Here is a 24771-nt window from a genome sequence, read left to right as displayed (position 1 = left end):
CTTTTCCGTTTGGCGCCATGGGCTATTACTCGTTAACGGAGTCTTTATCTGGTTCTCTCTCTGTTCCACCTAAAAGATGGACTCATGGCGAAGTGCGCAAAAGAAGCCGTAAACGAACATTTCCACATTAAGGAATTTATACTGTGTGCTTGTCATGATCAGGAATGGAAAGAATTGGGGAGGCTCTTTCAAGGAGCACGCTGTCCCATCAGTACTTTTTGGAGTATTTTAGAGCAAATAACACCATCCTTCCCCATTTAAAAAAGCATGCTTCGGCAAATTTGTGCTTGGGTTTGGCCAAGTCCACAAGATCACATTCTTTAAACCATGAATTGTTGTATTGATGAAAAACAAACACGAATAAGATTTGAAAGTCTTGTGTTTAATCTTTTGTCAGGCGTTGGACTCTTAGATAAACTAAAAAAAAAGCAAGCTAGTAGACCCTTTTTGAACGTCATCGTCAGTTTTCTAGACGTGACAAAACCCACTACTATCTGTAGTCTGTTACTGAAATTATTTTTTCATTTACTGATCTTTCATTGAAAGATTCGTCAATCTGTGAATGCAAAAGTCTCATTTTGATCACTAGGGTGGAATGACACAACTCGTGACAATTTGAGACAAAGGGGAATTTTCATGGTGCTTTTCAGCATAACAGAAAATTAGGATGTGTCATAATTCAAATTCAAACTCTAATCCAGACCCTTTCAATTTTGCCAATACGTTCTTCCCAAATCTATCGTTCACCTTCCAGTTACCAACCACAACCTTTTGAGAAGATTTGGACCGTCTTCCATATCTCCTAACAAGTAGCTTTGAACATTTTCCATCATTCCTTTGAAAGTGCACTGCTCAGAAATGAGCTTGGCAAGATCATCTGACTAAGGCTTATTGAGGAAATCAGTAATTATTCATACGTTGGACAGAAGATCCTGGAAAACATAATCACTAATTTATTATCAACCTATCTATTACGACAGATTCATAGTATCTCATGGTCTAATTATCAGTGGTTATCCCTTTCCACACAGGTGAGGGCTTAGGGCCAATTGAAGTTACCAGGATTTCTAAAACTCCCTCGAAAAGAATCATGCAAAGTCATTGTGCAGTTATACTAACATCCTTTCCCTGCTATCAAGATAGCCTGCGGGTTATACACAGCTGCCACTGCCACTGGAATAGCTATTGTCGTTAGTCATTGTGGTTGTCGTTGCTATTGTCAAAGTCAATGTCAGTGCCACTGTCTCCATCACCGCCACAGCCACTGTCATTATAGTGCTCCAATAAACGAGTCATCAGCTGGAAGTATGGGAGATAAACATAATTTGAATGCACATACCATTTGAAGATCTTCATGTTTGAGGAATAGAACATCAGAATCATGTCTGTGCTCCCACCATCCAAGAACATGATTATTCCAGTGGTTCCACATGGCTAAGTAATAATTTAAAAATAAAGACAGGTAAATGACACTGAAGGTAAATTTCACAAAATAATGTTTCCTCTTTTGTTTAGCCAAATTTTGTATTTTCTACAGTAAATGGTTTGAACCCCGGGTAACATGTAATAGTGTAGTTAGATCGTCTAGGTGAGTGTAGTCCTGAGAAGGACTGTTGTCGGTAGTGGTAACTGACGTTTCGAAAACCTGAGCTGAAGACATCATCAGAGTCTAGCGAATAGTTGTTGTCAGTCGAATGTTCTTAGTCCGGTTTGTACAAATTGATTGGTCAGTTTTTGCCGTGATGTTATTGGCTGTAAGACTCAAGTCGCGTAGGTCGGTCGTGATTGGTCGGTCTCGTCTGTTAGTGAAGTTAGGTCGTTCTGTTCGGTTCTTTTGTAATGTTAATGTCGTGAATGAGTCGTGTGTATGGTGCCGGTAGTGGTTGACACCTGTTGAGGGGAGTCTGTTCCAAGTTAGTAAACCAGCTTTCTGGGGTTAGTCGTTGAAAGTAGTTGGTGCTGTAGGTTAGGTATTGCGCAGAGTCCCAGTCAATAGTATGGTTCGTAATTCTGTAGTTGGTGATGTTCAGCAGTGAGGTTGTTGGCATCGCCTTTCCTCGTCGCTCGTTTGTGTTCAGTCAATCTAGTTGTGAGGTTTCTGTCAATCTCACCGAAGCAGGAGGCGCGGCAGTCGGAGCAATTGACCTTAAACACTGCTCCCTGTCTGTTCCTCGATTCATCTTTGTCTTTGACGTTAGTCAGTAACTGACGTAGTGTGGTAATAGGTTTGTGAGCGACGCGGACATTGAATAGTTGTAGGATGCGCGAGATGTTCTCAGATATGCTCTTTATGTACGGTATAGTTGCTTTAGTCGTAAGAGTTGGGTTGTCGTTAGCCTCGGTATTAGTAGTAGGTCGGTGAGTGTTACGTTGAATGAAGTCTTCGTTGTAGTTGTTCTTTGAAAAAACACGGTGAAGGTAATTTTTCTCGTCTGATAAGCTGTCTGTCATGTTGCATACTAGTTACGCTTGTCGCGAAAGAGTCCTGATAGTAGTGGCTCTGTGTGATGTCGGGTTGTAGGATGACTCATCTAATAATCTGTCGGTATGTGTCGGTTTCCTGTAAACTGTTATCCGTAGTGAGTTGTCGTCACGGTTTACTAGGCAGTCTAGAAAAGGTAGTTTACCATTTTCTTCGACTCCTCGTAAACTGTTTGTCAGTGCTTTGACCGTTAACGTGGTAGTGGAATGCGTCGATTTCGTTGTGTCGTATGGCGGTGAAAGTATCGTCAACGTAGCGTAACCAAAGCGGTATCGTTTATCGGCAGGTCGAAAGGGCGCTTCCTCTATGTTCTGCATCACAATTTCTGCTACAACAACAGAAAGTGAAGACCCCATAGCTGTACCGTGTAACTGTTTGTAGAGTTTACCGTTTTACTGAAAGTAAGTTGAAGTACGGCAAAGGTTTAGTAAGTCCATAATTTACTCTGTCGGTAGCGGTAGGATAGCAGTCTCAATACGCTGTAGTGCCAGTTGAAGTAGAATACTTGTAAAAGGCGATTTCACATTTAATGACACTAGTTTGTAGCCGTCAGGTATCTGTACAGTCTTAGTGGCGTTAATGAAGTCCTCGGTGGATTGTAGTTTACGTCTGGATTTGTCAGTGAGCGGTTGTAGTATTATCGTCAAGTACTTGGACAGTTGCTATGTCGGAGAACCACAGAAAGAAACAATTGGTCGCATTGGGAAACCAGGTTTGTGCAGTTTCGGTGGCTGTGGCACTGAGCGCCTTAGTGGGTAGTAGCGTTAGGTGTCAATGGCGTTTGTCTTCTTGAGTGTCAATAATGTACTGTTAAGTTTGCGTTGAAGTGCGGGAGTCGGGTCACGTTTGAATTCTTCGCAAGTTTGTTTGTCGTTAGCTAGTGCATCCATTTTGTCGTGATAGTCAGTCTTGTCCCTGACAACTCGTCCTTTGTCTACACTTCTGGTAGAATAATTTATGTTTTCTATATACCCTTCACTTGTGGGAGATGTAATGGCCTTATTACCAATACTAGCACTCTGGACCCAGCCGGCATTGAGAAGAAAACTTTCAATACCAGGCTAAGTCATTGCGTCGTGTCCATAGGCAAGACACCCTTGAAGAACCTCTCTCCATCCAGGGGTATTCATGAGTTTTAGTCAAACTATCAGTAACCGAGGTAGCCAAGGCATAAGTGTACTTTTGCTTTGCTCATTAATAACCACATTAAGATTAAAATATTAAACTAACATGCCAGTTACAACAGCTGGCTTAAAAAGTTCCTACTTTTTTTTACTAAGCATTAGGTTTTACAGTATGGTAATCACGTTTTTATTATCAAAAAAACTATTTTTAATAGTTTATTCTTTTACTTTTGCCCTCTATAAAAAGCTTTCATTCAATCCTGGACCATATCCAAAGCTTTTTATAAATTTATAGCTTGATCATGAGACAGCAGCATCTTTGGCCAATGTAAATATATTTACAGTCTGTGTCCTTGTTTTTAACTTAAGGGATGGCTTCGTAAGAGAAGTAATTCTTTAGAAGGTCTTGGTCTGCTGCCTCTTCCACAAATGGGACATTTTACCACTGTTAATTTCTCCATTGTGATAAATCTTCCAGACAATTTCTTGAACCCAGGTAGTCTCTTGAACAAATACAAAATAGTAACCCCATTTTTTTCATTGCTTCTCTGTAAGGTTAAGGAGACAGAGACAAGGTTATGGATACAATTAAGCATGAAAACTGCATGGCTAAGATTTACACCATTTCTTTCTTTTCCAATTTTTATTGTCCAGCGAGTAGGACCTTATCTCTTATTTACGCGACAAGACGTACTTTTCCCCGCCCCCGGGAAGATTTAAGACGAGTCGTGTAGAGGTTTGCAGTGCTAGACCCTTATGCTGACCTCTTGCCATCTCATGTTGCTCAAGGCGTCATAACCCCGCGGGCGAAGGGACGCTCATGACGAAGGTTGATGGAAGAAACTCCCTGTCCTTGGACTACCCAGAAGGACTGCCTAAATGGACTACCCTGATATCTACCATATGGTATAACCCTACCAAAGCCTATTCAAATGAATTCTTATACGACTGATGTCTCAATTCAACCGGATTTTTCAGTTCTAGGTAATTGTTTCCTCTTAAAAATCAAACCTCGCCTTCGATTCAACGCGGGGAATGGAAATATCGTGTTATCAAAACAAATAAAATCACGATGTTTATTATGTACAAAAATACATGAATGAAAACAACGGAGGTTTTCCCCATCGAGGGCACTACCTAAATAAAATATAAATAAGCTGTAATAAAAAAGATTTGTGAGAACAAGCGAATGTTTAACTTAATTTACAAAACGTCCTTGATTTAGTTCGAAAACTTGATGCTCAAACCCTGCTCTTTAACTACCTCTTTACGAAGTGCATTCCACAGTTTGGTAATTGTGACGAGCCTTGCGAGCGAAAAAAATACTCTAGGTTAACTTGTCTTCTTAGTGTCAGTATCTTACTTTATTTGTCCAGCTCTATTATATACACGTAGCGTATTGCCTCGGCCTTGAGCTTCAACTCGGTCACGCTTTTGGTTGTTGTAAAATACATGTAATGTTGAATCTGTAAAAAGGATCTCAACTTGGTGCTGGTCAAATTACGGCTTACGGTTAATTTCTCCCCGTTAACTATTTAAGCGACTTACGTTCAAAAAGTCACTAGATGCTCCTTCATCCTGATTGCAAAGTGGCCATTTGTCTCAGTTTTGTAACGGGAGTTATTTCCAACACGTGTTAATCGATAAATAGCCAAGGATTTATAAAACATCTGAAATAAGGTCATGAAAACTAGTGGGAGATTTGTTGCTAACAGAGATAAAAACAATCCTAAAGACTGGATCCCTGCAGTAAAATGACTCTATAATAGCAACGTGTTTGATTTTTGGCGCTGAGATACACTTGGAGTCCTCTGACAGTTATAATCCAAAGTTGAGATCCTTTGAAAACCATATTTGTATGAAAAAGTTCCCTCAGTAATTATTATCATCAAGTTTAGGTACATTTGATGTCTTTACTACAACTTCAGAGGTACTCACAAGTCATAACTTAATTATGAAGCGGATTATTAACTTGTTCGAAGATGATTCATAATACATCAAGATCAGGGATAATAGCCCAATTAATTATCTGTGGTCTGTAATTGAAATGAAATTTAATTAATTGAAAGATCTTTCCCTCAAACATTCGTCACTCTGCAAATGCAGACTCCTCATTTTGACCACTAGACTAGAATGACGTAAGTTGTTTGGTAATTGGTAAGTTAACTTATTTTGGTAAGTTATTTGGTAATACAAGTTGATATGGCAATTGGCTATGGCGGACGCTCTCCATGTGGCTCCGCTTATTTCGTTTCTCCTGACGCTATTTTTTTGCCAACGTGTTTCTGAAAAGCCCAAGAAATGATATTATCTATCAGAGGCCTTCATTCGCAAATGGTCTTATCGTCTTAGCCGCTATACATTCCCAAGGATAAGTCACCGAAAGTTCGACAAATCTGGAAAATCGATGCTTTGCCATCACTATTCTACCAGAAAATATCTATTCATTCTTTTCCTTCTAATGACATTCAACTGACCCCTGGGCCTCTCAATTCCTTGACTCTTAAATCATGCAGTCTTGTTAACAAGAGAACTGAGCTGCAAGCTATGGTCGCTACAAAGGAATTAGACATCATCGTTATAACCGAATCACGGCTGAACCCTGATATAGTGGATCAAGAAGTCCTGTCATCTGATTATAATTGATTATAATAACTACCGAAGAGACCGCCAGGAAAAGGTGGTGGTGTTTTGTTAGCTCTAAGGGATAACATTTGCTGTTATAGACGTTGAGACCTCGAAACGGACTGTGAAATCCTTTGGTGTGAAGTCCATTTCAATCCCTGCTTAACATACCTTATTGGAGTATACTACCGCTCTCCTAGCAGTGATATGGCCTACCTAACTAAACTGGTCCAATCCCTAGAAAAATATTCACCATCGTCTAATATCCTTTTGCTTGGGGAATTTAATCTACCGAATGTTAACTGGAACCTTGTAGCTCATTAGTTTAAACGTTACAAAAGCTCGTGGTCAGGATGGGATATCAGCGCGTATGCTTCGCGAGGCTGCACCAGCTATATCAGAGTCCTTGTCAAATTTATTTAACTTTTCACTCCAATCTGGCACCTTGCCTGTGGAATGAAAATCTGCTCAATTCATTCCATTTTGAAAAAAGGCTAAAAAGATCTCGTCAAGAATTATCGTCCTATCTCTCCTGCAAGTCTGCTTGTAAAGACCCTCAAAAGACTGATGTATAGTCGCATTTTTGGATTTATTGGATCAAATAATCTACTTAGTAGTCATTAGTATGGCTTTCCTCCTGCTTACTCCTGTACCTCTCAGTTGATACACCTTTTCCATGAATGGGCCAAAGCATCAGATAAACGCCTCTCTACCGATATGATATTTCTGGACTTCGAAAAGGCCTTCGGTTCAGTTCCTCACGACCGCCTCTACTCAACTAGAACGCTTTGGCATTACCGGCTCAATACTTTCCTGGTTATCCAATTTTCTCTGAGGTCGATCTCAACGTGTTGTAATCGAGAGCTGCCAATTCGACAATCAGTAACAGGCAATCAAGAAAAAGTCATCAGTGTAAACTCTATAACCCTTTTTTAATCATAACATATTATGTATGTTACTATTTAAATGAAGTTGTTATAAATAAAATTTATGACTGTCACAGTTTGAGACAGATGATAACTTTCATAGAGCCCATGCAAAGCATAAAATTCTGATGTGTCACAGTTCAAAGTCCAACTCAAGTTACCAACCACACCCTTTTGAAGAAGCTTTGGACCATCTTCCTTGCCACGTAAGAAGTAACTTTGAACATTCTTCATCATTCCTTTAAAAGTGCACTGCTCTGCAATGAGAATGACCAGATCATCTGACAAAGGCTTGTTAAGGAAATCAGTAATTATACGAACATTGGACAGGAGATCCTGAGAAGTATAATCACTCATTCATTCTCAATCCATCTTTTAGTACAGATACCTAGTATCTCATGATCTGCTACAACTATAACACAAACTCTCCCTTTTCCCCATATCAGGCTGGCCAAACCAGCTGCAGAAAGGAGGGTAAATGAAGGTGGGAATGTTCAACTTATCCTTGTTTTCAGGTTCAGGGGAACAGCTAGCTGAGGTGTGGTTAAAGTATGGAACATAAAATGTATTACTTATAACATCTGAACATGCCATGCAAATGTGCAATAGAACTGATATAGAGTAAAAGCAACTAAAAGTGTAACTTAACCATCACAACAGACCCCTAAATTGCTCCTCTTTTAGAGTTGACCAAAATAGACGGATCAAGGTAGCATGACCCTGGTAGTTAAGAGACAATGAAGCTTAAAGTAGGTTCATAAAATACATGTCATTGAACAGTTTGAGCAGTTAAAAACATCTCTGATTTAATCATTAGCTGTATCACTATGGACTACAATTTTGCTTCCCTGAATCAAATGATGTATTGTTAAGCATCTCCATTCCCATTTTTACCAGTATCTTTCATTAGATAGATGACCCTTCATGTTAGATAGCTGTAAACTGTTTCAAAGTGTTTGTTATTTGTCATATTAGGGAAGGGAGAGGGGAGGGCCGGGGAATTTTGGTTTTTTTTTTCCAAAAAACAAGTGTTGGCCATACCTTGCGTTTTAGTAAAAAAAAAAAACTCCTGACCCCCCCCCCCCCCCACTTTTGCGTGACTGACAAAAGTACGACCTTCCCCTCACTACCATAAGTTCCATGCTGTAGAAACCTCATGAATGAGTGCGAGCTGAAACAAGAAAATGTGAACAATCAGTGTAGGATATTTACATTTAAAAGCTGAAGTTTGAATATGGTATTACAAACTTTGAGACTTTGTAAGTCCTCCTCCAGCTACACCAACTTCATGACCCTATCCCCATTACAGGAAACTTCCCAACTTTGACTACCTACCAGGTATGAAAACGTCTACGAGTGGCCGCAAACCTGATAAATATCAGCCTCGAACTCAAATTAAACAGATGTTTCAAGAGGGTAAGCTCAAAGCAGGGGATAAAAAGGCAATCAAAAAGCGTTTTCTGAAAAATACATTGCTTCAAAAAAGCTTTTTGCAGATTATATTGAGCTTCTAACTGACATTGAAATGAGAAAAGATAAGCTGCCAACAGATAATAACAGGAAGCGTGCAGAAAGAAAGCAACAAGAATGCAATAACATTGACTGGGAAGATCTCTATTACCGAAACCAGTTGTCATTCCTAAGGGTTGGCGAACTCAAACTTTATTTTAATCATCACAATATTACATTTAAAGGAAAGAAAGATAAGAAAGTGAGGGTGGTGAAGGCACATATTGGCAGTAAGATTTTTACTTCTATTGTACAGGACTGTCAGAACAATATTCAGCCAGCCTCTGACTCAAATTCAGAGTCTGACAGTGACAGTGGCATGGTGGAGTGCATGGTGCAAATAAATGACTCTGGAGATCTGGCAGCGAATAGTCAACAGAGGCAAGAAGCTGAAGAAACAATACCTGAGTCTGGTACATCTTGATACAAACAGAAAAGCACACAAGTCCTACAAGAAAACTATGTGCCATGAACAATATACATGTATATATGTAACCCAGAACCTAGAATAAAACACCAAATTAAATCAAAGTAAGTGAAAAGAAAAACTTAATCTTTAAGGAAAATGAAGAGCAACATCACGAAAATCCTCATTTAAAAATTCTGAAAAGATGTGTAACCTTCCCTTGAATATCTAACAAAGGGTATGACCCTCCCCTTTCGGTGCTCACTTTCACTAATGATCCTCCCCTCTGAGGCCCCAGCCCTCCCCCCCCCCCCCCAACCCCAAGGAAAAAATGTACCTTCCTTTAAAAAAATACAAACCGCAAAAAATGAGAGAGAGTTAACTGTATGGTGGAAGCTAAACTCTAACTATTGCATTAAAGACATTTTAATTTACTCAATTGCATTATCTGACTTTAATGTTTGCTTCCCAGGAGAAATTACGGACATCTGTCAAACTTTTCTCATACATTTAACATCTGTTGGAAAAGATGAAATGTTCATATAATGACTACTTTTGTTTATTCATTAAGTTTTGAAAATGTGTTTTTCTTATAATTGTTATTCCAATTTTTGTCGTCATTTTTATTGCTGTTACTGTTGTTACTTGAATATTTTGCACTTATGGAATCCAATGAAAAGCTGGACTCACAGTGCTTTAATAAACTGCCAGAGTCATCCACTGAGAAGCTGAGGGTAAACATAATTTGAATGCACATACCTTTTGAAGATCTTCATATTTAAGGAAAAGAACATTAGGATCATGTCTGTGCTCCCACCATTCAAGAACATGATTACTTCACTGGCTCCACATGGCTAAGTAATGAATTAAAATATAAAATAGATGAGTGACACTGAAGTTAATTCCTCAGAAAATAATCCCTGTCAAATCAAATTTCACACCGTGAAACCTCCATTCCGAACTACCTTCGGGACCAGGGCAAGTGTCCCCTGAATCTATGGGTCTCCTGAAAATAAAGGTTAGGTTAGGGTCGGCTAATATAGTAATTTAACCAGCCCAAAAAATAGCATTATTTTTTTTATTATTCTGGCTTGGAATCTGCTGAAGTCTTTCTTTCAAGGAGCTAGATTATGTATGAAAAACCACATGGAGCTGTACATTGGCAAATTCCTAAAGCCAAACACAAATTAAGGAACAACTGGAATTACTGGAAGACTGGTTGTAGGTTGGAAACTATATGAAAATATATCTTCTACTGTGGCACAAATACTTTAATTTGGTAAAATGGCTCAAAGAATAAATTGAAGGAACTGGTTTCTACAATGTTGCTGATGCTAAGCAGTCTAACTTATACCTTTTTTCCTCTGGCCTACAGCTACCTAAGTTTAAATTATAAAATTTTGTAAAAAATTAGCATTTATCAGACAGTAATCACCTAGTAAGTGTAAACAAAACTGTGAAAGGTAATGTGCTTACTTTTGTCCTCAATAAACAGCTTCACGTAATATTTCCATGATGCATTCAATCCTGTAGAGGATCCAAGGCTTTTCACAAATTTATAGCTTGAGACTGCTGCATCTTTGGGATTGCGAGCAATGTAAATATATTTACAGCCTGTGTTGTTGTTTTTAGCCTTAGGGATGGCTTCATAAGAGAGGTGGGTCTTTAGAAGACGAGGGCTTGGTAAAGTTTTAATGTCAGGCTGGTTTGAATTTGGATTGGTTGCCTGTTCCACGAACGGGATACGATCTTCAATTTACCATTGTTGATTTCTCCATTGTCATGAATCTGCCAGACAATTTCTTGAATCCAGGTAGTCCCTTAACAAATACAGAATTTAATCAATTTGATACTTCACATTGCTTATTACAGCATGGCCATAGAAACCTCAGAGTATTCAGTATTAAACTGAATGAAAGAAAAAAACGTTGACAATGAAATTAATAAAAACAAAGACAGGCATATTTTGGCTATATCGTTTTGAATGACCTGAGCACAGATTTAGACAATCTCCGAAATCCAAATGTCAATATGGTGGGAAGGTGACACTTATTTATACGCCCACATGGAGAAGGGAAATGTAAAGGTGGACTAACTTGCCTTAAAAAAACTACGCAATGAAACTCAGGTCAGTGTTTTTCAAATGGACCTTAGATCCTAGAGTTCAGACAACTAGCCATCAAGCCATCATGTCTGGTTGCTTCACCCTGATATGAGTATGATGGAAACTGTCTATCTTAATTTGGTTCATATTTTATTTGGTATAACAAATAAATAATTTATCATAAAGTTCCATTAGGTAAAGGGGAAACTTTATGAAATCTTATTTATGACAAATTTTATTTATTTCAAATAATCTTATTTATTAAATCAGGGTTTTCATTTACCCTTGAAGTAGAAGGGCACTGCCTTGTGAATAGGTAGGTACACTGTAAAATTGAGGGCCGAAGGCCCAAACCTCTAGGGGGATCTGGGGCAAACTTTTAAAAACTTAAGTCTCCCAGAAACGCATTCTTCTGCAATTTGATAAATAAATCTTCCTGGAGTGACGCATACTTAATCTAATTATAGTAAAAAAATAATGGTACTCTGGGAGAATTTGTTTATTTCACTACACAATTATAGCTACATCAAAACACTGCTGTTGTTGTCAGAACGTCCTTTCTTCTTACAGTTACAAGTTATCTTTAACTTATAAACTGATAAAGAGTGAAACTGACAACACTTTTTGTAGTTTATGAAAACTCAGAGTCAGAGCCGTAATCATTTACGTCAATTCCTTTTGTCACCATATACTACCCAGCAGTTAAACATTTAAAACAAGTATTGATGGAACACAGGAGTCTGATACACAATCAGCCCTTGCTGAAAACAATTTTTACAAAACCTAAAGTACGAAACGAAAAAAAGGAAATAGTCATGAAAAAAATTATCAACCTCAACTAAATATTAACTCTTCCCTGTAAGTTTAAAACCTTTTTTCTGCACTTATTTATCAATTACTTGCCATCACATTGTGGAAATAAAATTTACTCTGACGAGAAAGGCGCTGTGCGATAAAAGGGACCTTAAGCAAACCGCGACGGCAACAAGGACATGGAAAAACGAAAGATATAATGGGCGGCAATTTAAGGTAAACATGGAAAGTTGTGAGCCAGCTGATGAGGAAGAACTGCCTACTTTTTCTTTGGGAATGGAGTTTTTAACTCCCCAAAAAGAACGAAAAGGAAAAGAAAACAAAGAACAAGCACTGCTGGTGTCTTACCCGTTTCGCAAACCATCGGGTTGAAAATGTTATAAAACAATTGGTTCGTACGTCACTGTGCGTCCATCGAGATATGAAGCACGTGGGAATTTTGGAGAGCACGAAAGATGCGTAAGAGTTGCTCAGAGCTCAGAAATGTACAAACGCACGTGCTGAGCTATTGTTCTGCCCATTATATCTTTCGTTTTTCCATGTCCTCGTTGCCGTCGCCGTCTTGGTTTGATTAAGGTCCCTCTTAACGCGCAGAGCCTTCTCGTCAGAGTAAATTTTATTTCTACAATGTGATGGCAAGTAATTGATAAATAAGTGCAGAAAAAATGTTTTAAACTTACAGGGAAGAGTTAATATTTAGTTGAGGTTGATAATTTTTTTCATAACGATTTCCTTTTTTTCATTTCGTACTTTAAGTAGCCTGGTACTTTGTTCAAAGTAAACGGGTGCCGGTACCCGGGACCCGGCTCCTAATAAAGACCCAGATTATATCCCACGTTTACTCATTGGAAGCAAACATTAGAGTCAGATTGACCGCTATCTGACTCAAAGGGTCATCTTTCTTATGAAAGATACAAAAAAAAACGTTGTCCGTAGACACAACTCATCTGATTTGGTATAGCTTACAACGAACACATCTTCCAGTCTGGTCTGAAAAGCAGTAATAACATCATGAAGCAACTGATGATCAGGGACGAAATATGCAGGAATTCTTAATCTCAAGATTTCAACAATTTTATCTGAAGTCCACTCTCCTTCACTTTCCTGAAGAACCGAAAAAGTAGACATGGTGTCCCTCCAGCACGAACGATGAACGAATTTCAAAATTCACTTCTGCAGGCCAATGATTGAAATTTGAAAAGGGTCAGATAGCAAGGCGCATTTTGTTGAGCATATCATGTAAAATTTTACTTTAATGCGAGGAACCGCTGACATGCGCCTTTGTCGGCAATCGCGAAAGAATAGAGGCAGGAAAATACGTCGGAAAACATCAATGGATCGAGTATTTGAGACAACTTTTCTTGTCATTTTTCCCGCTGTAACTTAGATGGAAGCAGCAAAGTCTTAAAATTGTTGTGTGGTGTATGGAAGGAAGTCATTTTCAAAAAGCAAAATATTGTACAAACGACTTCGAGTCTTGTCTTGGGATTGTTTGGGCGATCGTTGTAGATGTTATTTGTGAAGGATGCAAGAGGCCTGTTGAAGAGCACAAACGAATTGAATAATACACTTTTATCGTGTCATTGCTATCTCAACTTATCCTTGATCATTTGAAGTACTCACCATCCTTTGAGCGTTTTTTAGAGCTTCAACTGTATTGCTAATGTAATGTACTTCCAATGTTTATGTTTTGTTTCAAAAGTTTTTTCAAGTGAATCACCACCAGCGGGGCCGATTACCAAAAGAAAAAGGGTCAAAGTCGAGTGATCAATGATGTGGGGAAACTGTGAATTAAACCAAGTACTAGTTTGGGCTTCCAGATGTAATATGAATAATTTACAGAATCAATTATTTTGAAATTCCAATAAAAATCACATTCTTTTTATCATTTCGACTGCACAACAAAATCGTATACACTGTTTGCAACCTTATTCTCTAGCCCCATAAATTACGAGAGTTATGTGACGATTCGATGGTCTGAAAAGACTCATTACATGCTAAACAATAAAGAACCAGTAAGGCTGATATTTAACAGTGAGGATAAAAAACAAAATATTTCCAAAAGCCTTTTTTTCCTGGGAACAAGACTAAATGAGGTCAGATTTAACTAATATGGAGAGGTTGGCAAATCTCTTCAGGAAAACGGATGATTTCCATCTATCAGATTTTAGAGAAATGAGACATCTCAAAAGGGGACTTTTACATTGCATATTTTGCAGTAATAGGCATCAGCTTTGATGCCTATTTGAGGAAATTTATAGTTTTCTAGCCAGGGGTTTGGCTGTGCCAATTTTATGGCAGTCAAATCATATCTTAGACACTTTGAGAAATTTTATAGCTCTCACCTGGAAGCTCAAACACTCTTAGGGAACATGACAATATTTCACCTGATCACTCCTCCTGTTCTTTTCCAATGAAATTTAGAAAAAAACTTTCAAAAACTTCATTGGTAATTTTACAGTTGCAAAAAAAGTATAGACACAAGTTGCATATAGCATAAGCTAGTCGAGGCAAGTTGCCTGGAGAAAACAAAAGATTGATAATTTATACCAGTAGTAAGCTTCTGGTACTAAAGACAATCTCTTGAACACCAGCTTTTCACAGTAAATGTCGCACCTATCCATTCTGTCAATAGTACCAACTATATGTAGAGGGGTCACTTCACATCTCACTCAACGGCAAAGAACATAAAAGTTAATTCGTTCATGACAACTTCCTACGAGCTCAGAGCTGATTTGGGCTAGGGCCTTGGTTAGCACCCGACTCGCTCGTAACTAACCGCTTACATGCGGATTTAATTAGTATCAAATTAACGCATACAAGCGGTCAAAGTAGGGCCTATTTACCTATCGTGAACCTGTGACGTATGGGATTAAATAGTAGGGAGTTTAAGATACGGTCACTACGGACTACGGACTACGTGTTGGCGTGAGAATCCAAGCCACGCGTGGACTGGGCCGACTACGCTAAAAGGGCGCGAAAATTGGAGTGTTGTTTGACGTTAAGATCGTGACAACGACTACGGACTACGGCTGCACTTGGGAAAAAAAATGTCCTTCGAAGATGCTAGAAACGCCCTTTTAATCGCTTATGCGGATGGTTTTCTGGATGATGAAGAGTTTATTGTTCTTTACGATTATTACCAACCCGTTAATCCTTCATTTCCTTACTGGAATTTTGATCCATTCTGTTTGGATGTGTTCGACTCTTGCGAGTGCGAAGCTCACTTCAGGGTGGCCAAGGATGATATTCCGATGTTATTGAACGCATTGCGGATTCCGGCGAGTTTCAAGTGCCCACAGGGAACAGTTTGCAGTGGCTTAGAAGGACTTTTTTTACTGCTAAAACGACTAGCATACCCATGCCGCTATTTCGATTTAATTTCAACTTTTGGACGTCCGGTGCCAGAGCTGTGCATGATCGCCAACACTGTACTTGATTGGGTTTTTAATGAACATGAGTTTCGTTTAACCTCTTGGAATCAGCCATTTCTTACCCCTGCTTGCCTTCAAGAATACGCCTGTGCTATAGCAAGACAAGGAAGTCCACTCACCAATTGTTTTGGTTTCATTGACATATGGTTCGCCCCATATGTCGCCCTGGAGAAAAACAGCGCGTTGTATACAACGGGCACAAGCGTGTTCATGCGCTAAAATTTCAATCCGTAGTAGTGACAAATGGTTTGATAGCAAATCTTTATGGTCCGGTGGAGGGTGCACGCCACGATGCAGGGATGCTTAAAGACTCTGGCCTGCTGCAAACGCTGGAAAGAGAAACTTACAATCCAAGGGGGGACGTCCTATGTCTCTATGGAGACCCAGCTTACTCTCTTCATCCTCATTTAATGGCCCCTTACCGAATAGGGGAGGTTCCAGTATTTACAGCCGATATGGAAGCATTTAATTCAGCAATGAGTTCTGCTAGAGCTTCGGTGGAATGGCTATTTGGCGATATCTCCAACTCGTTCAAGTTCTTAGATTTCAAGAAAAACTTAAAGTTAGGATTAAGCGCAGTTGGAAAGCAGTATATAGTGTCCGCACTGTTTAGAAATATTCTCACCTGCCTTTATGGTAACACAACATCAACACATTTTCAACTTGATCCACCAACTGTTCAAGACTATTTGGCCTAATGGCATCACAGTATATCAAGTAGAGATGTCTGAGCCCGATGCCAAGTTACAAAATATATTAGGTTGTTCTAGCAGCTAATCCAGGATTTCAGGTTTTATTTTTTCATTCAAGATTACTGCTAGTGTCTGGTGAGTCTTCTGTCCGTGAAAATGATGTATTTTATGTATTTTTGGGGAATTTTCTGATAACTAATAGAAAAATGCAACAGTTTGTTAAAGGTTCTGTGAAACAAACAACAACGTATTAGAGTCTCCAAAAAATGCAAAATGCCCCTTTAAATTGAATGTATGGGATGGCAAAACAGCCAAGCTCTCAAACAACAAAACTCTTAAATGTTATCACTTTGTAAGTTTCTGTACTAGAGCAAGAACAAGGTTTTGTGTGTTCATTTGACTTTGCATCATTTGCTTCATCTGCTCTTGTTGCACTTTGAATTGTTCTTTTTGCTGCTCAGCCTGAAGTTGCAGCTGCTGTCTTTGAAGTTCCAGCTCTTCTTTTCTGAGGTCTGTTTCCTTAGCTGTTTTCTCTGCTAAATACTGGAAGGATCAGAACTAGCTCTTCTTTTTCTTCCTCTTCTCTTTACAGTCTTCTTCTCTGTGGCACTTTCGTCCCCAGAATCAGAGGCTTCACCACTTGCTCCAGCCTTTGCCCACGTGGTCATGGCTTTATCTCTACATGCAAGTGCATCCTTCCTCTTCTGGTCATCTTTTTTGCTGTTTGCATTTCCTACACGAAGTGTTATTGACTCCATGGCCGCAACTATTTCCTCAAGCAATGTTTCGTTTTCTGTTGGTGGATCAGGGTTGATCCCACTTGCTTTTTCTTCTTTGTTTTTCTTGTTCTTGTAGTCTTTTAACAGCTTGTTAAATTGTTCCCTCACACTTCGCTGATCCCGAGGCATGTCTCTAAAAAGACTGAAGCAGTTTAGTTTTTCGGCTACTTCTGTCCATTTTTGGCCAGCTTCCTTGCTGCCCACTTTGTACAGAAATGGCTCCGAGGAGTATAATTCCCGAAGGAGCAGAGTATTTTTTGCTTCATTCCAACGAAACGGCCCACTAAAAAGGAACAAATTTTATAAAATTAATACGTAGCATCAAAGTATTTTCTTAGTACAAAATTGCATCCTGCCAATCACGTTTTATCACCTGTTGATCAATAACACCATAAAAAGCTGTCCTTAGGCTGCTGTCTCCAGTCAGTAAATTATTTTATTTGGGAAACAAGGTTAAATTCAAAAAAACATTAATTTTAAATCCAAAGTAAACATAAGACTCCCAATTTGGTCATTGTATCAGATTTTGATTCACCATAGTTCTCCATTAACTTCCCTTCCCAATCTTCAACTCTCCTTCTGCATATCAATTTTAGGACACAAAACCAGTATATAAATTAATGTATGAGCATTTGAAAAACGATTTATACAAATGCCATTTTCAGACATGTGAGCTTACTTTGTTCGAACAGAGACGGCTGACTCGCCACTGGAGCACACACTAAAGAGACAAACAAATACCCAGTCAGTGTCATGATTGACAATGAAGTTTCCGTTTATATAAAAAAGCGTTCGTACTCTTATGAGCCCTTCAAATTCCATGACTTTCCATTACTTTTTCCATGACCTTTTCCAGTCTTCCATGACTTTGATTATAGCTGTCACTTAAGAAAATTTTCAAAACTATCCTTGTTTTTATTTAGGGTATTTACCTTACTCAGTGCAACAGATAACACTTTAGTGTCCACCATATGTGCCATTTCTAAAAGCCGTTTAATTACGTCTTTTTGTCCTTATTTTGGACTGTGCACGAACTAGTCTAGCAAACATAACTTCAATTTTCCATGACTTTCAATGACCGACAATTAAATTCCATGACTTTCAAGGCCTGGAAAATGAATTCTTAAATTTCATGACTTTCCAGGTTTTCCATGACCTGTACGAACCCTGTAAAAGCTTGTACAATCTATTTTGATTTGGAAAAAGTACATACTTCCAACAAAAATCGCAGTTCACCTTTGAAAAGTAGAAAAAGAAAGTGAATTACCTGCTTTCATCTCCTGTTGACATCCTAATCTGCTTGTAAACACAACAGAATTCAAAGGGCGTCAGTAATCAGAACCAGAATCAGAAAAAAAATGCGATTTTTACTTCTTTTTCGCTCAAGTTTAATTGCCTAAAGACTGTTCAACATAAAAGTAGCGTTTAGAAAACAAAACTGGTCAAAAATCGGCAAAAAAATACTTACGTAGCAGGGTTTGAGCTAGTATTTGATCACTGGGGGACAATTTGTCCCCTTAGCAAAAATTTTGGAGGACATTTTCATTTTTAGGGGGACAGACAAATTAATTTTTATTCGACATTTTCTTTTTTTACATTCATACAGGCAAGCCGACAAAAACATTTTTTTTATCTGATCCTTGTAAGACTTGTAATACAAGAAAAGTGATACAAAAAAGAAAAGTTATGTTATTGATGTCAAATTTCTTTTTCTCGTCATATTTACAGAGGATCAATGACTATGCTTTATACTTCAAAACATTACACAACAGAATCTCGTCCCGGCATCGCCTTGTAAACTTCAATTCCTTTCTTAATCACTGGTAAACGTAAATATACTAATTCTTCAGGTGGTTCTAGCCCAAACATCAAGGGCTGTAGAAAAGAGTTGCTGCAGAGTTGAGGTTCTAAAATTTGTACACCCTTCTGCCGTTGCAAAGGGGTTTGTCTTCTTAGATTTCCGACAAAAATAGCAGAACATCGCCTCTTTTTTATAGCGCAACCATGTGTGATCTCGCAACCAAGTTTTCAGGAAAGTTCGTGATTTTTTCGGTTTCCTTCGATCCTCATTCGTTTCTTCCTGATTAATACACTGTACTTCTTCTGTATCATTTTTCTCTGATTCACTCTGGCTTCGATTCCGAGCGAAAAAGCTTTCTAATGTTCGAACACGTTTTCGATGTGACATGTTACTGCGCTTTTCACAAACATGCGAATTTTGAAGTTCAAAAGCCAACTGACGATTGGGTTTTGTCGCTGCCGTCAATCATCTTAACGGAACTCTTAGGAAACAAAATTTTACTTTCACGGGTTCAAAAGGTCATGGTTTTGTGATTTGTCATTGGTGGATTTCAATCCGTTTCGTGTGTTTCTGTTTCAAGGTTCGTTGCTTGTGATCGTAATTATGATTAAGGGCAGCGAAAAACGTAATTGTGAAGGCGGCTTCTGAACTTTTGAGTTCGCATGTTTGTGAAAAGCGTAGTAAAGATTGCCACGTGCGTTCACCACGCTTGGTTGAGCATGAGGCGTACGTGTTCAGTAAAGTGTGACTGAAACGTGACTTTAGAATGAACTTTAAACGTGCAAGAAAATATACTTTCCACGTTCTGTTTTAGCTTGCAATTTCTGTACCGAGATAAAACTCTTCGTGTGTGCTTCCTTTCGAGTTTTTTCCCTAAATTTTGAAGGGGACAAATTGTCCCCTTGACCGTTTTTTTAAGGGACAATTTCAATTGCAGTGCGGGACTTGCGCAATGGCGCGGCCTGGCTCAAACCCTGACGTAGTCCTCACTACGCGAATCTCCTCGACTACTCCCCGTAGCCTGCAACCACACAACGGACTGCGAAACCCACTTGCTATCGAGCATGCGCAGTAAATCTCGAACCAGGTCCTCGCCGTGTATTACTGTAGTCCGTAGTCCGTAGTGACCGTATCTTAAACTCCCTATTAGCGCCCTGCGCAGCACGCTTCGCTGACCCCATTGCTTGGTCTTTGTACCCTGCACAACGTGGATCATTAGGTTATTGCGCGTCTGGCCTTTTTACTTTACAATGGAAAGGCAGTCCCGATTAGTTTATTCTGAAGAACAAAAGGAAGTGCTGACCACGTTTTTCAACGAGGGAATGACTTCCACCAAGAAAGCGATGTGCGACAAAATTCGTGCATGTGCCACAATAGTCGGCATTTCAGAAGACCAAGTGAAGGTAGTTTAAGCTCTCACGGCCTTGATTAACATTCATTTTATCCCACGCACCAGAATAATTAATTTCCTGTACTAAATTTCATGTATGTATGTTGTTAAGAGTTTCAGGCCATTTGAAGTTAGTGTAGTTTAATTTTTCTGATCTTTTGACCTATTCTGTTACAAACCACGTTGATTTAATTGCGATCTGAGGACATCTTTCGAGCATTTTTCTAATTTTATTACACACAGGCTTTATATGAAGTTACAGTGTAAGGTTTTCGCCGGCCAGTTTAGTCCTAATTCTGCGTTGTCCATAGCTATAGCCTTTCACAAATGATGTGAAAGCCGTTTTATGTCGAAAGAAATTAAATGAAGCATGTGTTGTACTTTCTCTCCATCTAAATAGAAATAACATGGAACGACGAGAAACCACAAAAACGATCTTAAACCACCTAAAAGCATTTTAAACCACCTGAAACCACCTAAAAACAGACAAACCATCTTAAACCACGTAAAACCATCTAAAACTACCTACGATCGACAAAGAGAGTTCTCCGAGTACCGCATTGATAGTTTGCTCCTCTGGAGACCTCTGTAATCAATTTCAATTTTTGGGACCCCTTCACACGTTTCGTACCGCTTTCTTGTACTGAATGAAAGTTCTCTTACTTCACATGAAAATGTAATTAACTGGGTGCCATTGTTAGACATTTGTTGATACATTGCAATTTGTCCTCAATCACCCACGTTACCAAGACGACAAAACAGTTTGGGCAAAATGAGTTTATTGCACAGTGCGAGAACTGCCTAACAAAATTCTGGACAATAAACAAGAACGCAACTAAGAAGAAAAAACTAATAAAAAATACATTGTTTAAGGGTGGGAGTGGTGGGAAGAGATTACGCCTCGTCTCCGGATCTGACAAAAGATGAGACGCTAGGCCACGCACTAGATTATAAAGGAAATTCGATATCTCTATCACTAGTTAATTAACCATCATTAATCAATGATTACTCAATCACCCACGTTACCAAGACGACAAAACAGTTTGGGCAAAATGAGTTTATTGCACAGTGCGAGAACTGCCTAACAAAATACTGGACAATAAACAAGAACGCCAAAGTGCCCAAACTGGAGTGTAGAAAAAGGGAAAGTGAGGTGATTGAGGAGTATACGAAAAGGTTATAAAGGGAAAAAAAAAATAATGGAAATCTATTAATAAATCATTATTCTGGAAACATAGTCTGAAGCTTGTCCGCCATAGCTTGACCCGCGCGCTGTTTCTGCTGCTGAGATAATTCTAGATACACGAGATATGCGTCGCTTTGCCAATCGCCCTGCAATTTGATGATTTCCGAGGGAATATGACAGTCAAAGGCAAAAGTAGCCCCGCCCCGTCGAAAACTATGAGGAGAAAATTTAGAGGGATCTAATTGTAGACTAGAAATAACCCGAGAAAGAAAGGCGCAAAATTGCTTGTAAGTAATTGGCTGTAGACCAGACCCCGATATAACTGAAAAAAGGGGAGCAGAAACTGGCCCGAGATTTAGGGATAAATGGCGACGAAGAGCGAAAATGGGGCAAAGACGAGACCCAGGGACCCTGGGGAGGGGCAAATCCAGAGAACGTTGCTGACACTGAATGGTCTTGGTAGAGGAGACATGGATGTTAGCGCCCACAGGTGTAAAAGCCAAACTTGCCCTAGTGATGACCTTAGGAGAAATTCGCCGCGGGTTGTCTGGTACTAAATTGGATTTGCGTAAAAAAGTAAAAAATGCAACTAGAAACAAAGCCCACATAGCTGCGTGCAGCGGAAGGGAGAGATTGAAATGGTCAAATGCGGCGTGCAAAATAGAAGGCGTAATAGCATATTTTCGAGCGACAGCCTGGCCTAAGGGCCTCTTCATATGAGCCCGGTTGACCGGGCTAGCCCGGTTACCGAGATCTCGCCTCACTCCTATTTCCTTTGTAAAAATTTCGATGTGTTCATATGAGAAGGCGGGCCAGCCCGGTTACCGAGATCTCGGTTGTAGAAACCGAGATCTCGGTAACCGGGATGAAATATTTTCCCATATGAACACTCCAGCCCGGTTACCGGGATGAAAATTTTTCAACTACGCATGCTCAAACTCGTTCCCAGGGCCTCAGTCCACGTTTCGCGCCCTTTTCGACTCTTTTTCATCCCGGTAACCGGGCTGAAATTTCCCATATGAACAGACGACAAAATTCGTCCCTGTAACCGGGCCAGCCCGGTTACCGGGCTCATATGAAGAGGCCCTAAGAAACGTTTAGTGCCCCTCAGCAAAAGTTGAAAATGATAATTAGAACTCCAGGTGAGTTCGTATCCGGCAATTTGATGAGCATGTTTGAGGCTGTTAAGATGATTAAGAATAGTACCAGAAGCGCGTTTTTGCATGACTAAATAGGCGATATACAAACTTATAGATTTAACACTAATTGGAAAGGACTGGAGAGCCCTCTGTCCACAAAAAATCTGGTAACTACGGATATGAACTGCAATGTTTTTCTGTGTTGACGTGGCGTGAGCCATTGTGATAAGACGCGACACAAAAGACTCCAAGGTGACAAGCGAAACAGCTGGAGGGAATGACTCAAGTTGTCAATTGAAAAATGAGATCGACTGTAATTTAGTTTTCCATAAGGAAATTATAGGAACAATGATGGCCTTTATAACTCCTATTTGTCGAGCACAATGACAGTCTGAATCATTCATCTACAGCTGGCCTCTTAAACCAGCCTACTATCTGAGATAGTATTTCTTTGATTTTTGGTGGTTTTAGATGGTTGCACTGAGGTAGTTTTAGGTGGTTGCACTGAGGTAGTTTTAGGTGGTTGTACTGAGGTAGTTTTAGGAGGTTGTACTGAGTTGGTTTTAGATGGTTGTACTAAGGTAGTTTTAGGTGGTTGTACTGAGGTGGTTTTTAGATGGTTGCAATTAGGTAGTTTTAGTTGGTTGTGCAGAGGTGGTTTTAGATGGTTGCACTGAGGTAGTTTTAGATGGTTTAAGATGGTTTGCTTGTAGATTGTTTAAGATGGTTTAAGATGGTTTAGGGCCTGGTTACATAAAGGTGGGGGACCCTTGGTAGTTGAGGTAACCTGCCTACCTGTGGTTGAGAAATAGCCTGTGTTAATGTACAATCTCACAACCTCAGAAACTCTAGCAACCCCAGCAAGATACATTGACCCACCTTGGGATTTTTACATGGCAAATTGCCATCCCTGTTGGGAGACATTCTCCTAAGCAGGTCACCCTGCCTATCATGTAAACATGATCAAGATAAAGAGATTATATGGATAGGCAGGTCACCTCACCTAGGTGGAGTCCCCCAACCTTCATGTAAACAGGCCCCTAGGATAGTTTTAAGATGGTTTCAGTTGCTTGTACATGGCTTTAGATGGTTTTAGTTGGTTGTAGATGGTCTGAATCAGTTGTAGATCAGGTTTTAGTCGGTTGTGGATGGTTTGAGTAAGTTGCAGATGGTTTGAGGTGGTTGTAGATGGTTTGAGTTGGTTGTAGATGGCTTGAGTTGGTTGTAGATGGATACAGATGCTTCCAGATGGTTTCAAATGGTTACAGATCATTCTAGATGTTTTAAGAAGGTTATAAATGGTTCCAGATAGTTTAAGATGGTTCTGAATGGTTTTAGTAGATTCAAGATGGTTGCCAATTTTTTTATATGGGTCAAATGATTTAAGATGGGTTTATATGGTTTTAGATGGTTTCAAATGGTTTAAGATTACTTTGCATCCTTTTAGTTTGTTTTCAGGTGTACTTATTGGTTTTAGTTTGTGTTAAGGGGGTTATGCTTTAGTATTTAAGCATGCAAAGCCATGCTTTAGTATTTCCCTTTCTTTGCACCTTATGTGTTACCTACATAAGTTTTGTCTTATATATTAATACAGTAAAACCCAATTGAACTAAGTGTTTTGAATAAGGTACTACATACAAGGATGTTAATGCAGAAGGTCATATTCACAGTTGACTTCTGATAACTTTCAAATGTTATTCGAGCCAGCAACTAGCAAATGAAACAAAAGTCATTGGGGTGCTTTAGATTTACATGTTTTTTATTCATTTGCTATCGCTATTTTTTTCATCTCTCTCTCCCTCTCCTCTCTCTGTGTCTCTCTATCTTTCAATTTGTTTTTATTTGTTATTTTGCATCTTTTTCAGTATTTTAAGATAGACAAAATTGATGTGGTATTTGTACCACACAATATAGATACAAAAAGAAATACTTTTAAAGAGATCTTGAAGAAGCTCAGAACTTTAATTTTATGGGACTGCATGCACAGACCTCTCCTCCCAGACTTTCCTTTTTTCAATAGCCTTTTTAGCTACTGTTCAATGTCATCTAACTGTTTTAAGTCATATTAATGTGATAAAGTAACTGGAAAATATATTTTTCCAATTGAATAAAGAGAGAAAGTCTCTAAAGAACCTGTGCTGCTGCATTTTTGGGGAAATATAGCAAGAAAATTCTGTTTTATTTACTGAGTTGATAATATGAATTTACCATCATAAAGTGTTTCAAAGTTGACTTTTTGAGTGTCAGCCCTAAAGTAGCTGTGACTGCATGTGTGTTGTCAGTGACAGTTAGTTCAAAGTTTTCTTGTTTGTCAAATTGCTAAACCAGTTAGAATTTTACTTTTCTTGGTTTTTTCTTTTA

At 39.1% G+C, this 24771-nt stretch overlaps 2 protein-coding genes and 2 pseudogenes across 2 annotated transcripts; 1 reads left to right on the top strand and 3 right to left on the bottom strand.

Annotated features, from left to right (window-relative positions):
• Positions 1–672: 672 nt before the first annotated feature.
• LOC149048449 (sulfotransferase 1C2-like) lies at positions 673–13117 on the bottom strand (annotated as a pseudogene).
• Positions 13118–14924: 1807 nt separating this feature from the next.
• LOC149048448 (uncharacterized) lies at positions 14925–16121 on the top strand (annotated as a pseudogene).
• LOC149048447 (uncharacterized) lies at positions 15041–18281 on the bottom strand. Its single transcript, XM_089199406.1, has 3 exons — positions 18162–18281; positions 17574–17615; positions 15041–17177 (listed from the first exon to the last, which is right to left on the bottom strand). Exons 1-3 carry the CDS (start codon positions 18182–18184, stop codon positions 16652–16654), a joined length of 591 nt encoding a protein of 196 aa, XP_089055532.1. The 5' UTR covers positions 18185–18281; the 3' UTR covers positions 15041–16651.
• A 2571-nt stretch (positions 18282–20852) lies between these two features.
• On the bottom strand, positions 20853–21987 carry LOC149048446 (uncharacterized). The gene has a single exon (XM_089199470.1). The coding sequence runs from the start codon at positions 21985–21987 to the stop codon at positions 21307–21309; it is 681 nt and encodes a 226-aa protein (XP_089055596.1). The 3' UTR covers positions 20853–21306.
• Between the last annotated feature and the right edge of the window lie 2784 nt (positions 21988–24771).

Source organism: Pocillopora damicornis, chromosome 3 (assembly GCF_964200805.1).
Source record: "Pocillopora damicornis chromosome 3, jaPocDami1.2, whole genome shotgun sequence".
NCBI lineage: Eukaryota > Metazoa > Cnidaria > Anthozoa > Scleractinia > Pocilloporidae > Pocillopora > Pocillopora damicornis.
Note: the sequence above shows the minus strand (reverse complement) of the source record. Positions and strands in the feature narration are given on the sequence as shown.